Consider the following 16,199-nt stretch of genomic DNA (forward strand, 5'->3'; position numbering starts at 1 on the left):
CTGTTCTGTCTGGTTCCCTCAAATGAGTTCTGACTGTCATTATGATCACTGACTAACAGTAGTCTGGGATTTTGTGGAATTTTGTCTTTAACCCTCAGGTATGGTGGTCCCACAGGTTCAGCCTCCCTCATAAACCAGCTCAATGCAATTATTTTAACAGTTTTCTAATTAATTTAGCCTGAGCGAGATTGATTAAATTAAAGAGGTCTTATAGCCAATCCTGGGTGCAGCGCAGCCAATCAGACCCCCTCATGAGAGAGAGAGAGAGCCTGAGAAGGAGCCATTTTTCATAATGGGGGTATGAAGTTATACTGCTCAACGTACACACTCAACCATGCAAGCATGCATGCACAAAGTCCCCCTGATGCAGTATACAATATCAGAGGGCCACCTTCTAGAGAAGATTAAATATCAGCTTCCTTGGTTGTGGCTTATTTCTCCTCCCCACACACAGTAGGTGAAAGCCTCAGGTCATGTGTGTTTTAAGCAGTGGACTCTGTGGTTGGCTCTGTGATGCTTCAGTACAGATGTGGTCTGTTAAGTTCAGTAGTCCTCTTTGAGAATCACCTGCATTCAGTAGCCCTCCAAATCAGTTGAAAGCCTATTCCAACCCATCCAAAATCATTACCTCATCTGTCCTTAGACACACAGAAGGGCAGGAGACAGATGGCAACAGAGAACATCTAGAAATGTGAGGTGGGTGACAAGAGGCACTAGAGTGCTGTAAGAGCTACTTGATGTGTGAACACACATATGTGCATGGATGAACAGTCACACAAAAGTAAACAGACAGACAGACACACAGAAAGAGAGAGAGACACAGAAAAGGGAGTGACAGAAAAGGAAAAAGAGAGAAAGACAGAGGGAAAGACCATTTGAGGTCCCGTGTAGCTCAGTTGGTAGAGCATGGCGTTTGCAACGCCAGGGTTGTGTGTTTGATTCCCACGGGAGGCCAATATGAAGAAAAAAAAAATGTATGCATTCACTAACTGTAATCGCTCTGGATAAGAGCGTCTGCTAAAATGTAAACATTATATTAATTAAGGCCAGTAAACTACTCATACAAAATGTGCATGCACTCATTGTACTCATGAATCTTGTCCCAGTCATTTGAGGTTATTCAGAAATGTGTTGACAGAAGGACATACCCTTCCAAAAAACATCCTCCCCTCTTCTGGGAGTCTGCTGCTAAAGGTCGATGGGAAATAATTAATCTCTTCGTGTTTCTGCTGCTCCATCGTTCTCTTTCATTCTCTCACTCTACCTGACCCTGTCACTTTTTTGCGTCCCCCCTTTCTCACTCGCACACATGCACAATGCACACAAATGTGCTCAAGCGCACACAGACACACACAGTAACTTCTCTCCCTTCCTCGAATTCAGCACAAGGTCTACAACCACAACCTTCCCTCCTCCTCAGGCTCCCCCACTAATAGAAGTTACAGGATGTTCATGGTTGATCATGCGGTGGTTACTATGTATCACTGATCAAACGTTCTAGTAAAAAGGTAGCAAACAAATTTGGTACTAGGATAGACATCAATGTTACATGCAAATCTGATTGGATACAGCGTTTGATTATTGAAATAAGAGCCTTAATTTAACTTCAGAGTTGCTGAGGGCTAATCGGGGACATTTTCAGGGACAGCTCTAGCCCGGGACAGACCAACAAAACTGGGGACTGTCCCTGAAAATCGGGGATGTCTGGTCACCCTACCATAAGCATGCATAAAAAAGACATTAGCCATTATCGTGGAAGTATTCGCATAACTTTGAATTGGTAGAAGAAAAAGACAGATGTTACCCCTCGAATCTTGACTGACACAACTTGCTACTACTAGCAAAGATACTGATAACTTACCCCTTTTGTCGGTGCTACTAGCTGGCTAGCGCTACTGGCTGTAACGCACGATCCTCTATGGCACCATTCGACATCCTGCAATGTGATCATATAGTTTTACATATAACCTTTCTACCCAGTTCGTATCTGTGTGTAAAACAGATTGGTAGCCAGCTGTCCTTGTATTTGAGCTCTCCTTTTTCTGTGCCCAGTTGGTTTTATATACAATGAGTGTACAAAACATTAGGAACACCTTCCTAAAACTGAGTTGCACCCCCTTTTTCCCTCAGAACAGCCTCAATTTGTCAGGGCATGGACTCTACAAGGTGTCGAAAGCATTCCACAGGGATGGCTGGATGTTCTTTGGGTGGTGGACCATTCTGATACACACGGGAAACTGTTGAGCGTGAAAGAACCCAGCAGCGTTGCAATTCCTGACACACTCAAACCGGTGCGCCTGACACCTACTACCATACCCCGTTCAAAGGCACTTAAATATTTTTGTCTTGCCCATTCACCCTCTGAATGGCAATGTCTCAACTGTCTCAAGGCTTAAAAATCTTTCTTTAACCTGTCTCCTCCCCTTCATCTACTCTGATTGTAGTGGATTTAATAAGTGACATCAAAAAAAGGGATCATAGCTTTCACCTGGATTCACCTGGTCAGTCTATGTCATGGAAAGAGCAGGTGTTCCTAATGTTTTGTACACTCAGTGTACGTATTTATGTGTAAATAATTCAACAAAATAATGTATTTTAAGTATTGTAAATTGAGATAGACAAACACCCTAGCCACAATCCCAATAAAGATATCCCAATTGGAAAACAATGTTAGGCACCTATCCCCTAGGGTCGTTACAATACATTGTGTCTTCAATAACAGAGACTCTCTGTCTTTGGTAGGAAAGGTGATTGTTAGAATGGTGTTCACCTTGAAATATACTGTATATAGAATGTAATTCGAGTCTAGAAATGAAGGTAATAATAATAATAGATTTATTTAATGTAGCACTTTTCATACAGAATCTCAAAGTCGCTTTAAAGAAAATAACTGGCAGTTCATGGGAGATGTCTTCCACTGCTAGATGATGATGCAGTTCAGTACAGGAGTAGCTTGAGTAGTGGTGGCGTCGATGGTCCAGACAGGGAGGGAGAAACTTTAGTCAGACAGGCAGCCCCGGAGCTCTTTATCAGGCACCTCTGTCTCTGAAGTTCACAGCTACTCCTTCTCTGTGGTTAGGCTAGAACAGATCCACCACCGAAAAGTGTAGCACCCACCTGGGCGATGCTTCGGCAGGTATAAGCACCTGAGAGACCACCACACCTCAGCAGTAATCAGCAACAGTCTCCCACGAGGCGAGCCTCTGTCATCCCCTCGCTCTGCCCCCACTTCCTCTATTTCCTCATCTCTCACACATCGGTATCCCACACTCTCCATTTCTTTTGCATCTTCATAAGTAATTTGCTGTAACATTCCAAATGTCTCCAAAACCTTTATACCATCACTTCACAGGAAGCAGCAAACACCTGAACTGTAGCTAGTTACCTTCAATTACATTTTGTCTTGATGTAGCAGTGAAGCCAATTTTGTATGGAAGAACTTGCAACCCTCACCTCTCCTTCTTACTGTATCAAAGGCTTATTTGCATGTTCAAAATGTATCTTGTCATGGCAGACATGGAAGAAAATCACAAATATTGGATTTGCTTCTTTTTTGTGCAAATCATTATGTTCTGTTTTAAATAAATTCCAATTTGAAATGATAATGTTTAAATGGGTCATTCTGTAAATGGTCATAATGAAGAAAAAAGGAAAACTACTGTGTGGAAATTGCATAACTTCATTAGCGTTAAAGTCTTGACTAATAATATGCATTATCTCTCCAAACCCATTCAGAGAATAGGATATCTGTGGCATGGAAGGGCATTGAGAACCATTTTATCCACTGAGGTTCTATTCAAAGCAGCAGCATCAGTTCAGTGGTCACTATAGCAACCTAACAATGTGAGCATTGTAGTTTCATAGTTCCAAAGTGACTCAAGCTTTTAAGGATTGTGAAGGAAATAGGCTTACTGTATGGAATATGAAAGGAAGTGTGTCTACTACTGTGTGTTGCAGGAGTGCTAACAAGGATTTCATAACAAGGCATAGAATGATAAGCGGCCAGGATGGGTTTAATATGGGGAATTAAATGTGTTTTTAACACTGTATAAAAATGGGATCCATCTCTGTCTGACGTCAGTAGTGCACTCAAGACGGAAAACAGCTAAATGACCATAATTTCCTAATGGGCCAAACGAACAGCAAACAAAAAGAGAACATGATGAGCAACTGAACAAATACTTTATCATGAAACATGTCACACTTACCAAAGATGGTCAGAAATGTCCTGGGGCAGTTATGTTTACAGTAGAGTTCAAATCAGTGTTGCCATTTGATGGGTCAGGATCCACTAGTGAGTTGTGGCGGATGCTTTTTAGATCACAACGTTAGACTGGATCCTGGCCAGGAACATTGCTTTGGTTTATAGGGTGGATCACATAAATCCTCCACAAGTTGTAGGTGTGTCACATCAGTGAATGATGAATAGTGCTCGCGTGACATACCCATGTTAAATCTGATTTATGCAGAAAGTGTCCTCACAGTCATCCAAAGAAGCCAATCAGATGCCTCTGATACATTCAATTACAAACAACATTAAACAGATTTCTTCCATTTAGAAAATGAGATGAGCCTTGATCTTGCTGCCCTGAAGACTTCTTGTAAATGGTCTTTTTTTTCAATGTCACTACTGTGTTTGAGTTATTGCTTTGTTGTGGCCTAACCATGGACTGACCCAACATTACCCTGAACAGTTCCTCTCAAATCAACAATCATTAAGGCATTTGAATGGTAGATATAACACACTTGAGTAAATAAAAAGCAGTGTGCATAGCGATTCAGAATACCTTATGCAACAGTAACTAACGTTAAATTGGCAATAACTGAGAGAGATCCTGTTTTGGAAAGCAGAGGAGCTATCTATGATAGCTGGGATGATTAGGAACACTGATTCATGGGGATGCCAGGCGAAATGCGAAGGAAATCAGATTAGTCTATGGACACAGTGAGAAGACACTGCATGTTAAACTGCTATTTACACCATACAGCATGGGGATATTTGTATATTCTCATTGCCCAGTCTCCTCTGATCATAGTCATTCATCAATGTCCTGTGTGTTAGGAGTCAATGTCAAGGGAGTCAATGGGATGTCACCACTGATTCCCTAGTGTTCCCTCCTCCTCATACTGGTGCCTCATGTAACACACCTTAGTCCATAGACATTTACATTTTAGTCACTTAGCAGACACTCTTATACAGAGCAACTTATAGTTAGTGAGATACATCAGAAATGATTGGCACCCTTGATAAAGATGAGCAAAATATACTGAGCTATATTGTATGCTGAATTTGTTTGGGAAATTATATTATTTTATACTAATACCATTGCTCAGATAATTTATTTTGGTTTAACAAATAATAATAAAAAATCTCAAGAAATAGGTGTCAACATTATTGGCACCCCTGTTTTCAATACTTTGTGCATCCTACCCTTGAGAGGATAACGTCACTTTGCCTTTTTCTATAATGTTTATGAGATTGAAGAACACATAGGAAGGGATCTTAGACCATTCCTCCATACGGTCTGCACTTATGGACTGCCCTCTTCAATTCAAACCACAGGATTCAATGGGGTTCAAGTCCAGAGACTGAGATGGCCATGCAAAATGTTGATTTGGTGGTCAATTAACCCTTTCTTTGTGGATTTTGATATGTGCTTGGCCATCAAGGGTGCAAATAATTGTGACTGTACGTATTGCTTACTGTATACATGTTTATAGTAGTGGTGTTCTGTTTAATCACCAGCATGAATAAGATGAGGATTTCACTAAACATACAAATTTAAATTATTTTGTTGTACAATTTAGTCATTGAAAAGGTACATTTCATTAAGTTTTATCATTATGTTTCCTGATAATCAATGTGTCTTGAATCAAGCACATAACATTTAGTTCGTTGCCAATTGATTGCGAAATAAGAGTGCACATCAATATGGCGATGCAAATGTTAAGTATTTTTTATATTGTGCTGGCATAACTGCTCGTGAATTATGGGATGCCGGAGCTCATCTCTGTGGAGATGAATGTGTAGCTGTGACAGTGCCTCTAGCTAGTGTCTAATGCCAAACTCCAGCTCCCTCAGCACTGACAGCATGGAGCTGGCTGTTTCGCTGTAATCATCTGCCACACGTAGTAAACGACTCTTACTCAGCGTTTGGGGCCACAATTGTGTGTGTGTGTCTGTCTGTCTGCGTGCGAATGTGTTTGTGTGCATGTGTGTGTGCGTCCTCAATATGATACTGCTAACAAGGTGACAAATGTGTCTCGCCAAGTGGGCCGTTTATCAGCAAAGGCTCCCTCCCAGCTAATGAAGTCTCGGAGCAAAGGAGCACCTTTGCCTGCATGCAACCCAGCATGGATACCCAGCTGGCATATAACGTTGTGAGAAATGGTTTCTTAGAGCTTGGTGAGTGCGTGGTCTCCGGAAGGTGGTCAGTGACTCCGCTGTCCTGGCGTCGTGGGGGAGCTTGTTCCACCATTGGGGTGTCAAAGCAGCGAATAGCTTTGACTGGGCTGAGCGGGAACTGTGCTTCCGTAGAGGTAGGGGGGCTAGCAGGCCAGAGGTGGATGAACGTAGTGCCCTCGTTTGGGTGTAGGGTCTGATCAGAGCCTGAAGGTAAGGAGGTGCCGTTCCCCCCACAGCTCCGTAGACAAGCACCATGGTTTTGTAGTAGATGCGGGCTTCAACTGGAAGCCAGTGGAGTATGCGGAGGAGCGGGGTGACGTGAGAGAATTTGGGAAGGTTGAACACCAGACGGGCTGCAGCGTTCTGGATAAGTTGCAGGGGTTTAATGGCACAGGCAGGGAGCCCAGCCAACAGCGAGTTGCAGTAATAAAACCTCCCAGGAAAACATTCAGGGGACCATAGAAAAAAGTTAGCAGAACCTCACTGTAACCTAAACATTTACATTCCCAGAACAGGCGAAATGTCCACTTCCGTTCTCAGAACATTTAAAAAACATTATGAAAAACCAAAAATGTACATTCCCACAACTTCCAAGGAACCAAAATGTGCTAGCTGGGTAAACAGCAAGGCAAGAGGATTCACACTGCTCTGTCTCCTTCATTGCCCTCTGCTATGCTCACTCACCAATCACCTCATTTAAACCCTGTATTTCTTAGAAAGACTCTGGATGCCATGCTGTACAAATAAATACCAAGGAGCAAATGAAGCAAAGCTGTTGACTCTATTCCATTCCGCAAAGCATTAAAGAGTCAGGTTCAGAAGCCATTCAGAGTGTTGACTCTGTGCCCTACTGCCTGTGTTTGTTATTGTGGTATAAGAGCTGACACACAGATGATGTCCCTGGCATGGAAGTGTCAGGGAGCTTGGCATGCGGGCATTATCCAGCTTTAGTAATGATGTTTGCAGGAACCACTGGCTTGCTGCTGTGTTTGCATTAGTGAAGACCCTGTGGCAGAAAGAGATTAGGTTAAAAATGAAACAGAGAGCGAGTGGAGAGGGGAATGAGAGAGAGGGTGGGGGGGGGGGGATGGAAGAGAGGGTGGGGGGGGGAATGGAAGAGAGAAAAAGGTAAAGAAGGAGAGAGTATGGAATGATTCAGCCATTGTACAGTTAAGCAATAAGGAAGGCCAGAGGAGGTGTTGTAAATGGCCAATATACCACGGCTAAGTGCTGTTCTTAGGCACTACCAGAGGTGCCTTACTGCTATTATAAACTGTTTACCAACGCATTTAGAACAGTAAACAAGTAATTTTGCATCATAACCGTTGTCACGCCCTGGCTCTGGGGACTCTGAAATGTTGAGCCAGGGTGTGTAGTTTCTGTGTTATATTTTCTATGTTGATGTTCTAGATCGTTTAGATCTATGTTGACCAGGGTGGTTCCCAATCAGAGGCAGCTGTATCTCGTTGTCTCTGATTGGGGACCATACTTAGGCAGCCTGTTTGGCACTAGTCGGTGTGGGATCTTGTTCCGTAAAGGTTTGTTTTGTGTAACCTAGGACTTCACGTATCGTTTGTTTGTTATTTTGTGTCGTGTTAAGTACTTAATAAAATGTACGCTTATCACGCTGCGCCTTGGTCCGTATCTTCCGTTAACGATCGTGACAACCGTGGTATATATATATACTCCCTATTCTATGGTCCCTTCTGAATACAGTTTGTCAAGTAGATTTACTCTGTGATATGTTATCGACCCTTGACCCACACTGTTGTTCATCATTATAGATTCAACACAACTTAATTTCACCCAACATGTCACATTATCCCATGGGCCTTCAGCTAATAGACGCTGTTTTTGTATTCCTATGATTTTACTGTAAAGTGGGCATGTGCTGGGCTAGCAGTGTTTTTTTTATCCATCTGTGGAGGAGGGGGTGAGAGACTCAATGCACTTTAGGATGCTGAGGGATGGTGTTGGGAGGTCAGGTGCCGAGGGAGAGATATATTTCTTGGTGTCACTAAGGGCCCAGGCAAGAGGGAGACTAACATGAAAAGCATCTGAAATGTCTTAGTGTGAGTGTCTTTGTGTGTGTGTGTGTGATGCATGCATTTTTGATAGAGAGAGAGCGAGCGAGGGGAAGAGAGAGAGAGAGAGAGAGAGAGAGAGAGAGCGAAAGCGAGAGAGAGAGAGAGGGAGGGAGAGAGAGAGAGAGTGTGGTGAGAGAGAGTGTGGTGAGAGAGAGAGAGAGAGAGAGAGAGAGAGAGAGAGAGAGAGAGAGAGAGAGAGAGAGAGGGGGGGGGGGGGTTTGCGAGGGAACAATTTGCAGGTTTTTAGAGCATTGTACATAATTGGGTCTGCAGCTGCTGCCCTGCTTGGTCTGCAAGTTAAGTTTATAGGACCTCAGTGCTAAATGATCACCACAGAAATAAAAGCTCTCTATGCATGGTTTTCATCCTTTCAAAAATAACATAATTTTACTCCAAACATCCATACTGGTTTTCCAAGTTTATTGTGAACCAAGTTTTGCACACCATAAATGAGAAACCTTGTTTCAATCTACTCAAGCTGATGAACAAAAACAAAGTACCTGCCACATGACATTTAGGCTATTATCTGCTTTGCTAACCACTAAAATGTGATAAAGTAGATTTCTCACCAATGAAATTACTCTACAGCCGAATGAGTGACTCTAATAAATATAAAAGTCATAGCCACACTCCGGTATTTTCAACACCTGCTCCCCACCTCCAAAACATATTCTATTGCAAGCACATTTTATTTTCAAATGATTGTATATCATAGGAATGTAATTACTACCCAAAGGTTACATATTCTGATTGGGAAATATTTTATAACCGGTAACAATAGTCATTTTTTAAGTGCAACAATAGTTCAGATTAGTTGTGCTCGTTAATTATGAATTATTCATTAGATGATGAGGCAGCGGGTAATCAGTAGACAGAATAATAGTGTACTGTTGCAGGTGGCTTCAAGCCCTCCATTTCCTTTTGCATATGTATATGTGCCGCATTGACAATAACACAAAAGCATATGGCTTTGGTTCACTTCAAACCATTGCAAATCATTCCATATGCATGAATAGTATAGCTGCTATTTAGCACATCAGTAGCTGCAACTGTCCTCTGTTCTAAATCAGGGTCTGCAGCATTTTAGGAGGAACACAAAAAGCTACTTACTTTTGAGCTCTTTCTGTTTTGAGGGTTTCTCTTGGGCGAGCATCCACTGAGAGAACTTCTGCCTATCCCCTTGAACCCTATAAGTGCCTTGATGATTATTTAATTCACTTTATCACTGCTTTCTTTCCCACTATATATTATTCTCACCTAAACTTTGTGGTAAAAGAATTGCTTCCGCCGCAGAGATTACACTGGGGTAATGTTGGAGGGTGATGAGCAGGGAACAGAGATACGGTTTGCCTCAAAGGGCCAGGGAGGAAGATTATTCTGTCACTTCACTGCATTGAGTCTATCACTTAGCCTGTAGCCTCCCATTCATTCAGCATTCTCACTGATCTCCACTGTGGCACAATGCACAGTAGCAGGCACCTCACAGACCAAGTGCAGCTGAGCCGAAGAAGTAACGGTCTTTGCCAGTGTAAACATTGGCATTTCAAACCACTCATGATAAAGATTGAGTGTTAATTATCGTTTTAATTATATCAAGCATGTACATTAATCAAACAGCCCCTTGTCAAAACACACAAATTAACAATTATTTGCAATTTACTTTGCATTGGTGAATTTGTTGTTTTGTTGACGACTTAAGAAGACTGACTGACAAAATGTCAGGTTTAAGTGCAGGTGATTAATTCAAGATGAACAAGTGCTCTGCTTCGGTACTATAGAGCTGCTGACATGAGAGGTCATTAGTTCATCCAGACCAGATAACCCATCAATCACTCTTTCAACTTTGTAGCAGCATTTCTGTCAGGTGTGCCTTCAGTGGGAATCTCTTTGCTCCTTGTTAATTTAGTCAGAGGTCTGCTGGGGTTTGGGTGCTTTAAAGTCAATAAAACAGAGGCAATTCAAGTTCTTCATGGATTCCAGAAGTCAGGAAAGTGTTTCATTAAACTGCAGTAAGGGGTTCCTTTACTTTAAAGAGAGGTTTTAACCAAAAGCCCAGACTTAATTAATTATGCAGTCAGGTAGTCAGTGTTATGATATTCCAGTGACCACTAGACTGAAGAAAGGCATGTTTTTACCTCAACCCAGGAAGAAACCTTCAACTGGTCAATTTAAATCAACTCTCAAATTTCAGTTTGAGGTTAATTTATCCTCTGATAATTTCTTCTCATTTAAATACTCCGGTAGTGTCAAACATATTTTATCAGACATTGCATGTTTTTCAAGCTGCATTTAACACAAAACTCTTCTTAAACCATTCATGACTTATGAGGTAAACTCTCGTTTCTTAAATGGCTTCTTTCTCTAAACACCACACAAAGTATATACAGTAGGCCTATGTGATCTAGAAAGGATGTGATAAAGTATCTATAGTTTTGGCTCATTGTCTTTCTCGACATCTTAAGTTAACAGCTAAATCCACTTCTAATCCATGCCCTTTTCCCATGTATTAGACTGAGATGTGAGGGGTTATGCACAGAGAATTAATCAAAATACTTCTGAAAAGAGAACATTTTTCAGTAACCTCAGGTGGCCGATGGTTGGCAGAAGTTTCCCCAAAAGGAATTAGGAGACCTTGCCAAGTGTCTTAGGAGAGAGGGATAGGATAACATTGTTTTGCAAACAAGTTGAAGTAATACAGTATGTGACTAGAAAACAAAGTCAACCAGGCTGAATATGCTGCAGTTTTGAAATGGTATCCTAGGGTTGGTTTAAAGGAGGATCAAACATGATAGTGGATTTTCTTTGACTCATTTGAAAATGAGTTTCAGACACATGGGCTGCGTTTACACAGGCAGCCCAATTCTGATATTTTGCCCAATTATTGGTATTTTGACCAATCACATCATATCTTTTGACAATAATTGGGCAAAAGATCCGAATTGAACTGCCATATGTAGAGATCTGGATCTGGATCTCTAGCCAATTTATTAAAAAATAATAAAATAATAAAAAGAAGCAATGAGGTTTTGAAAAGCCGAGCAGTGAGACTTAGGCCATTTGTTTGCTATGGTAGCCCCGACCGGACTCGAATACGGGTCTAGCGACTGTCAAGCCGACACCTTAACCGGCTCTTTTAACTAGCACTTGTATTCCACCTCGCCCTCGTGTGGGTATTGGTTAGCATGCTAGGTATCAACAGCCAATCCAGTAGGAGCTGGAAGCTATAGTGTTCTTCGATTGGTCAATATCACCACGATGTCACGGAGTATTTGCATATGAAGTTCACCTTTCCCCAACTTTGGTCCCGCCCTGTTCATGTCCCTCGCCTGTGCTTTTGCATCGCCAATGGTCTTCCTGCCCACTTTGCTTCTTCCATTGGAAAGTATTGGTTTTCCGTAGTTTCATCGCCCACATCGTCTTCAGTTAATACATACTTCTGACATCAGTGTAGCGAATTCGAGGGGTAGCACCGACCGGGACTTGAACCCTGGCACAGCGACTGTCAAATCAACACCTTAACCATTACGCCAAATTACGCCAAAAGGTCTGAATTTCTTGACAAGGTCCCTAGGTTTTGGTTTAACATCGTTACAATATGTGATTTCTTTAGCTAATTGTTTTTCATACAATTCTTAAGATTTTCCAGGTAGGGCATAGACATTGTCAGAATAAAAATGTCACAAAATAAAGTAATATTTCCAACACCATATTAAAAGTGGTGCAACACCAGAGATTGGAAACTGAAATACAGTATATTTGACTGCACTACAAAGAAACAGAACAGCTGAGGTCTAAACTGTCATAATATTAGTATTTTTACTTTTTTTTCTTCATTTAGCAGTATGTATTATCCAAACTGACGATCAGTGCATTCAACTATGGAGTTTCTTGATTTAGAAAATAGTCTTAACCCAGACTCAGTGTTATTCTTCTTACCGAATATTATTCGGATTGATCAACCATCTAATGCTTGCCAAAAACAGCACTTCATGGTCACATTTACAATAAAGGGCATTATAAGAACATAAAAATCCTCTGATCTCATCAATGTAACGTTATCAACCTGCAACAGTTGAGTCTGTTATAATCTGTGTTGTTGATCAACGCTACCACCTAGTGGCATAACGATAGTACTTCATTAAAAGGTAGGAACTTTTCTGTATCAACGGTTTCCTGGGGTCCTTATTAATTGTGGGACACAACAATTAGCTGTGGCTAACTAGCTCGCCACTTTTATTGGCACTGTGTGAAACAGCATGCACATTTCATCGAAAGTTTTGGGTAAGTGTGAGAATGTTACGACCTTGATAGCTATGTGTCTTATTATCACCAATTATCAGATAGTGAGCTAGCTTGTTTGCCTGGCTAACGTCAGAAATACGTTAGCTTGTCAACAGTTAGCATAGCAAGCAAGCAAAGCATGATTCATGCTACTCGTGGCTTGTTCTAAAGAGGAGTGATTTAGCTACAGCCCAAACCTAACATTTTTAATGCTAGACAGCTGTCCACCTTGTTTGTAGACTGTTACAGTATGTAGCTAACTATTCAACTGATCCCTGCCTCAGCAGTTGACTAATGATAGCTAGCTAGCTAACACCACAACATATACTCATTCTGAGTCTCACTTTTTCAGCTAAAAGAATATGAGCAAAGATTCCAAGATGAGAGCAACAATTAATCAGAAGTTAACTGAGATGGGTGAACGAGAGCGGTAAGAACATTTTTCAAATGTCTAGTTAATCATTATTAGAAGACCCATCAATCTATGGTCACTGTTCTTGCTTATTTTGGTTGATCCACAGATTGAAGGAGTTGCTCAGAGCTAAACTCACTGAATGCGGATGGAGGGATCAGCTGAAAGCTCATTGCAAAGGTAAGAGTTACTATCATGTGTGGTGGGGATGTCATGAAAAGTCGGTAATAGAAATGATGAGTATGACACTCAGGGGCGTCATGCACCCCAAAAATCTAACGGGGCCCAAAGTACGTGAGGATGACTAAGGTGGTGGTCGGAGGTAGCTGCCCGTAAATTGGGAACATTTCGCATTTTTCAAACACCTGAAACACCTTTTTCCAGAAATCTACAGCCATAATCATTATGCTTTATTCTATGTAAAAAAAAAAGAAGAAAAAAAAGGATATTGATATTTTTCTGCACATCTAAACATACCTCTTGAGCTGTCTGTATCCTCCTGACTGGTGTTTTTAATTAACTGAATATGCTTCTCTGCTAAATTCTGGGTGAAAGGAATCGGAGTCTTATTCAGTACATTTTGTAGTTGCTTGCTTTTCTAAAGTCTACCAACCTTGCCAGCAGGCATGCCATCTAAGATAGTTAGACAAGCTAGCTACTCTAACTTCATTGATAGCCTGAAATGGCTTCTTGGTAGCTAGTTATGAGATTAGGAATCTATCTGGGCTAGTAAAGCAAACTATATAAATTGCTAGGTGGCTAGTAGTATTACAGAGAACAACAACATTTTAAACAAAATTAATTGTTTTATTATTTTTTAAACAGGACAAATCTGAGGGGGCACCCTTTGGGCATGACGCCTCTGACACTGTAAAACACGTATTCTATTAGTGCCAATGCATCCAGCGGTGTAACCATCATGCCTGTCATGTAACTGTTTTCCAGATGTCATCAAGGAAAAGGGCTTGGAGCATGTGACTGTCGAGGACCTTGTGGTAGAAATCACCCCTAAAGGAAGAGGTATTTAGGCCTTGTGCTTTTCATTGTTGTGTATACAGTACCTTTTTTCTCGTCCCTTTGTTTAATAACTTCCGTAAAGTTGATCATAACACTACTATCATAACCTGAACCGGATACTGTATATTTATTTCCCCCTCAGTTCTGGTGCCTGACAGCGTGAAGAAGGAGCTGCTGCAGAGGATAAGAGCCTTCCTGGCTCAGCATGCCACATAATGGAACCAGCGTGATCTTTTTTTATACCCTTTTGCTTTCAGATTTGTTATAGAGAACTTGTTTTATTTTTGCCATCATGCTGTTATTATTAGCTATGTGATGCAATCTTCCATCATGATTTAGACCTATTCAGTTGCTTTGTTCAATGTCCGATTTTAAGAATAAAGATGTTTGTTTTCACCATCGGCAGTTCTTTACATGATTCAACGTGTCAATAACTACATTGTGTTAGACTACATAACATGCTATGCTGTTTTTAAAACGATGACTTTTGATCTGTGGATTGTCTTCTCATTTTGAGTTGGTTTGTCATTAGGGAAATGCTTTTGAGAGGGATTGGTAATAAGGCTGGTTCTGGGTTTTGTAAGAAGTTCAAAGCGATGTTTCGTTTTTGAAAAAAGACTTGCAATGACGCTTGAGCTGTTAGACCGTGTTACAGTCGGTGTAGATTAACTTTGTAGATTAACCAATTTTTGTACTCAGATACTCAATTGAGTATCTGGGCAATAGTTAATCTCATACTAGCGGTACTGTCAAAATATGCACAATAAAGAATGGAATAATTTACTTAAACTCAAGATATGGAGCTGTATGAGCAATTTACCATGGTAACCTGAAACACTACAGTGGTGCATTGAAACTTCAGTTGTCCTTTGACTAAATGACATCCCCTGTGCTTATATCCAAACATACATGTTCCCATAATGACAACCCTGCTGCTGCTTTACTTCCTAGAATAACAGAGTGGTCCTGACAGGGGGGAGAGATCATGAAAAGATAAACACGAGTGACCCTGTTCACAGGGAGAGATATAACTCATGTGGATGCACCAAGGGACAAATTACCCTTACAGAGAGGGTTTTCAGATTGTTCCAAGGTCCTGTGAGTGTAGTGTGTGAAATTAGCAAGTGTTCATATGAGAGACTCCTTGGGTTGACAAGTCCAGAAACAAAAGTTGTACCATGGTGTGTTAGTTAAAGAAAAGCTGTAAAAAGCTGGGCCACGACCCCTCTCCACAATGTCCTGGCTGTTACTCTAAATACAATTTAAGCCTTTCTCATTCTGGACACAACTATATACAGTGGGGAAAAAAAGTATTTAGTCAGCCACCAATTGTGCAAGTTCTCCCACTTAAAAAGATGAGAGAGGCCTGTAATTTTCATCATAGGTACACGTCAACTATGACAGACAAATTGAGAATTTTTTTTCCAGAAAATCACATTGTAGGATTTTTAATGAATTTATTTGCAAATTATGGTGGAAAATAAGTATTTGGTCACCTACAAACAAGCAAGATTTCTGGCTCTCACAGACCTGTAACTTCTTCTTTAAGAGGCTCCTCTGTCCTCCACTCGTTACCTGTATTAATGGCACCTGTTTGAACTTGTTATCAGTATAAAAGACACCTGTCCACAATCTCAAATAGTCACACTCCAAACTCCACTATGGCCAAGACCAAAGAGCTGTCAAAGGACACCAGAAACAAAATTGTAGACCTGCACCAGGCTGGGAAGACTGAATCTGCAATAGGTAAGCAGCTTGGTTTGAAGAAATCAACTGTGGGAGCAATTATTAGGAAATGGAAGACATACAAGACCACTGATAATCTCCCTCGATCTGGGGCTCCACGCAAGATCTCACCCCGTGGGGTCAAAATGATCACAAGAACAGTGAGCAAAAATCCCAGAACCACACAGGGGGACCTATTGAATGACCCGCAGAGAGCTGGGACCAAAGTAACAAAGCCTACCATCAGTAACACACTACGCCGCCAGGGACT

The 16,199-nt window shown here is 41.2% G+C and overlaps 1 protein-coding gene across 1 annotated transcript; it reads left to right on the forward strand.

Annotated features, from left to right (window-relative positions):
- The first annotated feature begins 12,674 nt into the window (after positions 1-12,674).
- Positions 12,675-14,599, forward strand: LOC311139661 (transcription and mRNA export factor ENY2-2). Its single transcript, XM_084174577.1, has 5 exons — positions 12,675-12,774; positions 13,127-13,204; positions 13,296-13,366; positions 14,132-14,206; positions 14,346-14,599. The coding sequence occupies exons 2-5, from the start codon at positions 13,137-13,139 to the stop codon at positions 14,417-14,419; spliced, it is 288 nt and encodes a 95-aa protein (XP_084030703.1). The 5' UTR covers positions 12,675-12,774; positions 13,127-13,136; the 3' UTR covers positions 14,420-14,599.
- Positions 14,600-16,199: the final 1,600 nt, after the last annotated feature.

Source organism: Coregonus lavaretus, assembly GCF_964263955.1.
Source record: "Coregonus lavaretus genome assembly, chromosome: 13".
Classification (NCBI taxonomy): domain Eukaryota; kingdom Metazoa; phylum Chordata; class Actinopteri; order Salmoniformes; family Salmonidae; genus Coregonus; species Coregonus lavaretus.